This window comes from Xiphophorus hellerii, chromosome 9 (genome assembly GCF_003331165.1).
Source record: "Xiphophorus hellerii strain 12219 chromosome 9, Xiphophorus_hellerii-4.1, whole genome shotgun sequence".
NCBI classification, from domain to species: Eukaryota; Metazoa; Chordata; class Actinopteri; order Cyprinodontiformes; family Poeciliidae; genus Xiphophorus; species Xiphophorus hellerii.
In genome coordinates, this window is record NC_045680.1 from 30,113,433 (window position 1) to 30,123,454 (window position 10,022).

Sequence of the window (10,022 nt, forward strand, 5' to 3'; positions counted from 1 at the left end):
CAGGGCTGTGTGCTCAGCCCAGCTCTCTTCACCCTGTTTACACACGACTGCGTGGCCATCCACCCCACCAACACAGTCGTGAAGTACACGGACGACACAACAGTAGTGGGTCTCATTTCAGACAACAACGAGACCCACTACAGAGAGGAGATTCTGCAGCTCACTCAGTGGTGTTCAGCCAACAACTTGGTGCTGAACACAGGGAAGACCAAGGAGGTCATTGTGGACTACAGAAGGTCCAGGAGGACGGATCACACTCCCCTTCTCATAGATGGAGAAGTGGTGGAACGTGTGGACAACATCAAGTTCCTGGGCCTCCACATCACTTCTGACCTCTCCTGGAACACAAACACCTCCCACCTGGTGAAGAAAGCACATCAAAGGCTCTTCTTCCTCAGGAAACTGAGACGGGCTGGACTTTCCTCACGGCTGCTCGTGAACTTTTACAGGGCGATGATCGAGAGCATCCTCTGCCTCAACATGACTGTGTGGTATGGTAGCTGCACAGCACTGGAGAGGAAACAACTGACACGGGTGGTGAGAACAGCACAAGGCATTGTGGGATGCCCCCTCCCAGACCTGGACTCCATCTACACAGACCGGGTCAAGAAGAGAGCTGGATCCATAGCGATGGATTCCAGCCACCCGGGCCACAGACTGTTTGTGCCGCTGCCATCAGGCAAGCGGTACAGGAATATACGGACTACAACAAATAGACTGAGAAACAGTTTCTTCCCCACAGCCGTCAGAGCCATTACTCCCTGCCGCCCCCCCCTCCCACACATATCATAACCTCGCAGTCACACATACATATCCCCCCCCCCCACACAGCCATATTGTTCTGCACTTTGCACTGTCACATTATCTGTACTTTGCCATAATTGGACCTGCTGCTACTTCTTTGGATGGTTGAGTGCCTTTAGTTAATTTAGTTGTATATATTGTTATTATTATTATTGTGTGTTTGCTTATTTATACTGTATATATTTGACCTTTTGCACGGGAGCTGCAATGGAAATTTCGTTGAATTCTGTTCAATGACAATAAATGCTATCTATCTATCTATCTATCTATCTATCTATCTATCTATCTATCTATCTATCTATCTATCTATCTATCTATCTATCTATCTATCTATCTATCTATGTTCCTGTTATGTTCCTGCTGTGTTCCTGTTATGTTCCTGTTTTGTTCCTGCTATGTTCCTGTTTTGTTCCTGCTGTGTTCCTGCTATGTTCCTGTTTTGTTCCTGCTATGTTCCTGCTATGTTCCTGCTATGTTCCTGCTATGTTCCTGTTATGTTCCTGCTGTGTTCCTGCTATGTTCCTGCTGTGTTCCTGCTATGTTCCTGCTATGTTCCTGTTTTGTTCCTGCTGTGTTCCTGCTATGTTCCTGCTATGTTCCTGCTATGTTCCTGTTATGTTCCTGCTGTGTTCCTGCTATGTTCCTGCTATGTTCCTGTTTTGTTCCTGCTGTGTTCCTGCTATGTTCCTGCTATGTTCCTGCTATGTTCCTGTTATGTTCCTGCTGTGTTCCTGCTATGTTCCTGCTATGTTCCTGCTATGTTCCTGTTATGTTCCTGCTGTGTTCCTGCTATGTTCCTGCTGTGTTCCTGCTATGTTCCTGCTATGTTCCTGTTTTGTTCCTGCTGTGTTCCTGCTATGTTCCTGCTATGTTCCTGTTATGTTCCTGCTGTGTTCCTGCTATGTTCCTGCTATGTTCCTGCTATGTTCCTGCTATGTTCCTGTTTTGTTCCTGCTGTGTTCCTGCTATGTTCCTGCTATGTTCCTGCTATGTTCCTGTTATGTTCCTGCTGTGTTCCTGCTATGTTCCTGCTATGTTCCTGCTATGTTCCTGTTATGTTCCTGCTGTGTTCCTGCTATGTTCCTGCTGTGTTCCTGCTATGTTCCTGCTATGTTCCTGCTATGTTCCTGTTATGTTCCTGCTGTGTTCCTGCTATGTTCCTGCTATGTTCCTGTTTTGTTCCTGCTGTGTTCCTGCTATGTTCCTGCTATGTTCCTGCTATGTTCCTGTTATGTTCCTGCTGTGTTCCTGCTATGTTCCTGCTGTGTTCCTGCTATGTTCCTGCTGTGTTCCTGCTATGTTCCTGCTGTGTTTCTGCTATGTTCCTGCTATGTTCCTGTTATGTTCCTTCCGGTGTTCCTCCCGGCATCTCCAATCTTTGACCTGTGGACGCGCCGCTGCTTTGGACGCGCAGGCGAAGGAAACATGGAAGAGGCCCGGCTTTGTCGTGTCGCTCCGGCGACTTTGGAGACGTGGGATCTTTCCAGGTGCGCCGCTGGGAGATTCAGCCTCGGGTGTGCTGGTGCCGGGCTGGTTTGTACGCTCCAGGACGATCCGACATGTTGTCATCTGAAGCTGTGGGCGTCTGCGGAGCCACACCGGCAGCGGATTTCTCCGCCAAAATGTCGGTAATTAATTCACGCTCTATTGCCAAGAAGTCCTTCATTCTGAATGACCTGTTTTTCTCTGAAGGCTAGCAGGACTTATTGTTTATTTCTGAGACATGGCAGTGTGGAAATGATGCTTCACATCCTGTAAATCTGTCCTGAGGCCTGACAGGTCGTGGAGCCACTTCTGTCATCTCAAGACTTTTTTATGTCCAATGATCGCTTCAGTTCCTACAGTTCCTTTGAGATGATCGTGGGCTGAATCGGCAAGATAGAACCTATATATGATTTACGACCACCTGGTCCGGTTTCATCTTTTCTTTTAGACTTCCAGGACTTTTTTATCTTCGACAGTCGAGCTAAATAGGATCTTGATCACTGGGGATTTTAATATTCATGTTGATGATCCTTCAAATCGTTCTGCTGTGGACTTTCTTAATGTTATGGACTTTTAACTTCTCCCAGCATGTCTGAGCCTCACTCTGCAGGTCTGACTTTGGTTTTTACTTACCGACTCAGTCTTAACGATCCAGCTATAAACCATGTTGTTTTCAGTGGCAGCAGGCTGTCTGTTTTAAAATGTCTTCTGATTTGGAGACTTCTTCTCGAGTTGCCAGCAAGGCAGACGCTTTATTGACAATGTTGCAGTTGCAGAGTTTTCGTCCCTCTTTTCCTTTACAGCTGCTCCTGATGATGATGTGGAGCTTCTGGTTGACTCTTTTAATGACCAGGATACGGTCTGTCTGTTCATCCCGGTTCATCCTGGTTAAACTATCAAACCCGAGAGCTCAGAGGCTCTTGTGGGAAACAGATGACCTGTGGAAGAGGACCGGTCTGGTTTTCCACTGGGAACATCTCAAAGATCTCCTTGAGTCTTATAACAAGGCCGTTAGTGATGCCAGATCATTTTATTTTAGCAAAATTATTCACCAGAACAAAAATAACCCAACAGTGTTATTTAATACCGTCAGCAGTATTGTTTCTCTTCCAGCGCATCATGTTTGACCTCAAGTGACGGCTGCAACATGTTGCTCAGTTTCTCATGGACCTGAGAGCAGCTCTGCTGAGCCTCAGTGTTCAGATTCCTTTTCTTTTTTCTTTCCAATTACATTAACTGGCCTGAATTCACTAATTGGTCGAATGAAACTTTCTACTTGTTTGTTGGAAATATTCCCCCCTCTCTGCTTGTCCAGGCTCTAATTGCCACCGCTCCAACAGTTTTGTCAATAATTAACATTAATTATTAGCTAAAAGATTAGATTCCTCTTAAAGGACCTTTTCCTGACCCCGGTCTCACCTAAAGCTTCTTGTTCTCTGTAAATTACTTTAAAAAGTTGTAGAAACTCGACTCAGTTCCTGGTTTAGTGAGTCTCAGATCTCTGATCCTTCAGTCTGGCTTTCTAAACACCTTTCCACTGAATCTGCCTTAGTGAGAGTCCATAACGATCCGTTAGTGGCGCTGATGAGGGAAATGCTCGGTGCTGGTTTCAGCAGATCTCTGTGACTCTGTCCACCAGGTCCTGGCTGGTGTCTCTGGCTCAGCTCGTGTTTATCAGGACGTGTTCTCGTCTGACTCCGCCCCCTTAACTTGTGGGGTCCCACAAGGCTCCGTTTTGGGTCCGCTTTGGTTTTCTTTTTATATTATTCCACTTGCTGCCATTATTCAGTCCTTTTCAGATATCTCTGATCACATTTACACCGAAGACATTCAGGCGTATTTTCATTTATACTCCATCAGCTGGACGTGTTGGACGTGTTGGACGTGTTGGACGTGTTGAACCTGTTGAACCTGTTGGACGTGTTTTTACGTCCTCATGTTTTCCTGGTCAGTGATGGTCGTCCCAGTAACTCTCTGGTTTTAAACTGCTGTAAGTCAGAAACTGGTTTTCTGCACCACAGTATCGGCCTGATGCTGGAACCTTCTTAGTGAAATGGAAGGAAAAACTCCAGGTGACTCGTTTGACTCGTCATCAGGCTGCGACTCACATTGAGGCCGTTTGTGTTTGATTACAGAAACTTTTCTAGCTGATCTGCAGGAAATCCTTCCTGCTTTAGTCTCTCCTGCTCTGTTACTGTAACGACCTTTGACCTGCTGGATAAATCCTCCTGCTGTCTCAGTCCTTCCTGTCTCTCCTCCGGCTCCCAGCTGGTTTAAAGTTCTGGTGCTGACCCACAGAGGAACACGGCCGGGCTGCTGGTTCTGTCAGGTTTTAACTAAACGTTCTGGGGCGTGCCGTGGTGGCGTAGCGGTTAGCACGACCCGTATTTGGAGGCCTTGAGTCCTCGACGCGGCCGTCGTGGGTTCGACTCCCGACATTTGCCGCATGTCTTCCCCCCTCTCCTTCCCCGTTTCCTGTCAGCCTGCTGTCATATAAGGGGCACTAGAGCCACAAAATACCCCCTGGAGGGGTAAAAATAAAAACAAAAAAAAAACTAAACGTTCTGCTTCCTTCTCAGACTCAACAGACACGGTTAGAAGTTCTGCTGGTTCTGTTCAGTCCCATTGTGTTCTGTTGGTTTTGTTGGGTTTTGCTAGTTCTGGTGGTTCTGTTCAGCCCAGCTGTGACCAGATCCCTGAACAGAATGGGAGTGTTTGTTTTAGCCGTGCTGGTTCCGATCCGGGTCTCTGCCTCTGGTTTCCTTCCTGCTCTCTGGGCCCCCGGGACCGGCTGGGGCCCGGGTTTCCGGAGCGGATGCCTCAGGCGGGTCGAGGCTCAGAACCTCGGCGGCTGGCTGCTTCTTGGAATGGCTCTTCTGCTGTGGGTTCTGATGCTGCCGGTTCTGGAGGCCGGGCCGGGCCGGCAGCAGGCCTGCCTGCCGCTGTGTTCTGAAGGCCGCTGCCTGACGGTGAACCGGGCCGGACTGGACTTTGACTCGGCGGCGGCGGCGTGCCGCAGGCGGGGCGGAGAGCTGCTGACGCTGCAGGCTGAGAGCAGCCACCGGCTGTTGGCCCGGCTGGCTCCGGTTCTGTCCGGTAGCTTCTGGATGGGACTGAGGCTGCCGGCCGGGTCCTGCAGCGACCCGGCAGAACCGCTTAGAGGGTACAGCTGGACCTCCGGCGCCGCCAACAGCACCTTCAACTCGTCCTGGGTCCGGTGGGCGGCCGGCGCCGCGGTCTGCTCGCCCAGCTGCGTGGCGCTGGCCCGGTACCAGGTCTGGACAGAGCGGCCGTGTTCTGACAGACCCGACGGGTTTCTGTGCGGAACCGCAGACAGCAATGCATGCTGGGAGCAGGAGCTCTTCTTCAACGGCCCCTTCCGGTGCGACGACGCCCCCTGCCAGCAGCGGTGTGCGGACGCCGAGGGCGGGGTCAGATGCTCCTGTTTCCATGGTTACGTCCCGGACGGCGAGGACCCGCGGCGCTGCAGGCCGCACTGCGCCCAGCAGAGCTGTCCGGCCGTGTGCGCGGCGGGCGGCGCGGCGTGCCGCTGCGCAGACGGCTTCCTGCTGGAGGAGCGGCGGTGTGAGGACATCGACGAGTGTCACATGGGGCAGTGCGACCAGATCTGCCTCAACACCTTCGGCAGCTTCCTGTGCTCCTGCCGCCGAGGCTTCCTGCTGACTGGACAGGTGCGGTGCGTCGCCGTGGCAGCAGGTGAGGTCGTGACCCCGGCGGATCGCGACAGCACTCTGAGGGCCGCCTCGGCTCCGTCGGGGCCCTTCCTCTGGGTCTGGGTGGGGGCCGCCGTGGTTCTGGTGGCGGCCGTGTTTCTGCTCAGACTTTACGTTGTTCGGCGTCAGAAACGCAGAGAGCGAAGCTCCGGCCAGCAGCCGGCCGCTTCCGCTCCTCCCCCGGACCTCTGAACCACAGCTTTGGAACCTTTACGCTGTGGAGGACAGAACCTGGCAGTCGGCGTTCAGGGCGGTAGTTAAACATTAAAATGGCCGCCTTCTCTCCATGTAGAATTATGTTTGTAACTTTTCTTCAAACTGTTGCCATGGTTACCGTAACAGTTTGTTAGGAGACAGATCATCTGAAACATCAATCTCCTCCAAAAACAGTCAGTCAGAGCCAGGAGGCGGAGCTTAGTGCTGCTAATCACCACCATGTACTCGCCGCTAAATGTGCTAATGGCAGAGAAACAACTTGGCCGTCATCGGTGGCTATGCTAACTAGCCTTAGCATTCATGACAGCCTGTGCTAGCTGGAGTGTAGCAGAGAGCAGGGGGAAATGAGCAGCGCCACAGCAGGTTGTGATTAACAGCGCTAAGTCTGGCTGCACCGATCTATTAAAAGTCCTGACCTGCCAGTTCCGATTTTGGCCAATACCAATTTTTTTTGTCTAAAATGTTGGTAAAATGAGGTAAATCAGCACAGACCAATCGGAGCATCGCTAGCACTAAGACCCGCCTCCTGCCTCTGATTGGTCGTTTGGAGTTAGCGCTCAGAGAAGGAAGAGCAGATTGTCTCTGCAGTTTAAACAAATATGTAGAAAATATTTTTAGAAAAGTTATAAACTGCAGCTTTAATGCAATTTCAGAAAAATCCTTCAGAGGAAATGTTTAGAAATCTCCAGATATTTAGTTTATGAGAAATGATCAAATCTTGATGGTATAGAGACAAACTGAACATTCATTCTAATGAAATGATCTGATTCCTAAAGTAATCAATAAGTAAATGTTATTTTATATTTTCTGCTTTTACTAGGATTTTAAACCAAACTGTAACTGTTTGTTTTTATTGCTCATGTTTAAAGCTTTTACACAAAGTATTTCTGTTTTTGTTCAACGGCTTTTATTTCTCATTGCCCCACGGAGCCGAGTTGGACTTTAGTTTGTTCAATCGGTTTTTCTCATCTGAGGGGAAAAAACGTTTCAAAACATTTTGTTCTGTTTCCCATCTTATTTTTTTCAGTTCAGTTTAAATTCAGATTTGTTTCCGTTTCAAAGAAAATAAAACTACATGGCCCTAATTTAGCTCCATACAGAACCGAACAGAACCGACCCGCTGAGTTCTGTTCAGGTCCAGAACAGTGACTAACATTTTGAAGAAATTCTCCAGCTGTAGATTTGATGTTTCCATGGTGATGCATCCCATAATGTTGCTTCTGGTTGGAGCCTCTCGTCCCCTGAATGCGGCGCCCTCTAGCGGAGGAAAACTGCTTCAGTTCTCCACCTGCAGGCCTGCCGGTTCAGGTCGAACCGGACCGGAACCGGCCCAGTAGGGCGGCCGCTGACCCGGTGCTTAGGTTCTGCTCAGAGTGAACCGGGTCGGCTGCAGCTGCGGCTCGGCGCTGATAAGACTGGCTGCTCCAACCGAACCCGGACGGTACCGGCTGCAACCGAGCCGAGCTGCACTCAGCCAATCAGAGAGGGAGGAGGCTCAGCCAATCAGAGCGAGAGGAGGCTCAGCCAATCAGAGCGGGAGGAGGCTCAGCCAATCAGAGCGGGAGGAGGCTCAGCCAATCAGAGCGGGAGGAGGCTCAGCCAATCAGAGCGGGAGGAGGCTCAGCCAATCAGAGCGGGAGGAGGCTCAGCCAATCAGAGCGGGAGGAGGCTCAGCCAATCAGAGCGGGAGGAGGCTCAGCCAATCAGAGCGGGAGGAGGCTCAGCGGTTGCTGAATGTTGAACCTGCGGGGCAGAAACGGCTCAGGCTTCATCCTGCAGCAGTTTAAGAGATTTACTTTTTAATATCCACAAGTCAGAAACACACAATGCTAAAAAAATAAATAACATTTAACTTCCTGTCCACGGCAACAACACAAAGACTTTCTGAAGAATTATTAAACTGAAAACAGGAAAATCTTTTCTGCAGATTTCTCTAAACCTCCAAGGAATCTATATCAATAATCAAGCCTTGTTGTATTAGTTTATCAAATTACTTAATTTTATTAAAGAGTGGAAAAACTCAGTTTTAACTCAGAAATATTTTCACACATGAATCCCTCTGAGGAAGTTATTTTTAATATCCAATAAACTTTCTGTCTTAATTCGTCGTTTGTTTCTTTCATTTTGAATCTCTTCCTTTCGTTGTCTTTGCTGTTCTGAGCTTTTCTAAATCATAACATTGTAAAAAAAAAACGTAAATGCAACGTAAGAAAGATTTCATTAGTAGGAAGAAAATAATCTGATGCAGTTAAAATTATTTTTTCTTGTTTCATTTTTTCAGATGTCCACATATTAATCAATAATATAACATTCTGTTTTCTTTAGAAAATATTTTAGTTCATTTAATGTTTTTGTCTAAAATCTGATTTCATTCACTTTCAGTTGAATTATTGAGTTTAGCATCATTTGTTTGAATTTGTTTGTTACTAAATATTATTGTTATTATTAGTTTTTCCATAATTTAGTGGTAAATAATAAGATTACTTCCGAAAAGAAAATATGTTTATTATTCTGCATAAACAGGAAGTGTTCAAGCTGACAGGGTTTAATGGTTTCCATGGTAACGCTCTCTTTTCTGTTACCTGGAGTTTTTCTGTTTGATCAGTTTGGTTATAAAGATTATTAAATTATCTACATTCATGTCAGGATATAACGTAATCATCCTAAAATCAGGTTGTTTTTCATTTTCATATATATTTTTATCAATTTGGTTATATACTCCAATAACAGAAATAATTTTATGTATTTTTTTAGCTTTTTGTGCATTAAACCTACAGACCTCAGATTATCATCCCTCATGAAGAAAAACTGAATTATTCTGCTGTCAACACTGATTTTTCTCTGAATATTGTTAGCATTTTATAATCAACATAGATCATAAGGACGAAGAAACAGTGGTTTTGTGTTTATATAATGATCATTTGAAAATGGTTCATTTTTAGGGAAGAATGAATGAACTGTAAGTTAGCATCCGGCCGCCGTGATCGCAGTCACTACACTCAGTATTAATGTTGGATATTTTTCTGTCAGTTTTTATCATCTTTGTTAATAATTAAACAGTTTGTTTATTTTATCAGAGCAGGTTCTGAATAGGTCCAACTCCACTTCTGCTCCTGGACTCTGCGACTGCTTCAATAATTACCTCTGAACATTATTTTAACAATCTGTCATCTGAATTCACTGAAATACTAAAAAACGCCTCATGTTCCACAGTTAACGGTACGAAATGTTCCAGATGACAGGCGGGGTCAGAGGTGAGTGTTCAGGTAAGAAACGGGAAACGAACCCAGAATCCTCATAACATCCAGCGTGAGCTCAAAACCTCTAAAAACCTCCAAAACACTTTAAAACTCTAAACATCTGCTCAGATTTTAGCGCAAAATCAATGAGAAAGCTCGGCTTCAGGAGAACCTGCGAGACTAAACTCAGGGCAGAGTTGAAGAGGAGTTTCCGCTGACGTCAACAATAAAGGGGCGGAGCTTCCGAGAGCCAGCCAATCAGAAAGTAGGCGTCCTTCCGCAGCAGAGCGCCATTGGCTGAAAGTTTGTCGTGATGCGGTTCTTATATAAACACCAGCAACCCGCCGGAGGGTCAGCCTGCCTCCAGCTCATCTTCTACCCACAGAACTACCCTCGCAGCGGGGAACAGGCGGGCAGCATGTCGGTCGACAGCGTCTTCAGGACCCGCTCTCTCGGCGTGGCCGCCGAGGGACTTCCGGATCAGTACGCGGACGGGAAAGCGGCCAAAGTGTGGGAGTTGTACATCGGAGATATCCAGAGCCGG

General features: G+C 47.5%; 2 protein-coding genes across 2 annotated transcripts in view; both read left to right on the forward strand.

Annotated features, from left to right (window-relative positions):
* Positions 1-4,759: 4,759 nt before the first annotated feature.
* LOC116726159 (thrombomodulin-like) lies at positions 4,760-7,234 on the forward strand. Its single transcript, XM_032572736.1, has one exon. It carries the CDS (start codon positions 4,995-4,997, stop codon positions 6,213-6,215), a length of 1,221 nt encoding a protein of 406 aa, XP_032428627.1. The 5' UTR covers positions 4,760-4,994; the 3' UTR covers positions 6,216-7,234.
* Positions 7,235-9,776: 2,542 nt separating this feature from the next.
* Positions 9,777-10,022, forward strand: part of LOC116726160 (glycine N-methyltransferase-like) — a 3,252-nt gene continuing 3,006 nt past the window's right edge. The window contains exon 1 of the mRNA XM_032572738.1: positions 9,777-10,022. Coding sequence (XP_032428629.1) covers positions 9,792-10,022 — 231 coding nt within the window. The 5' untranslated portion in view covers positions 9,777-9,791.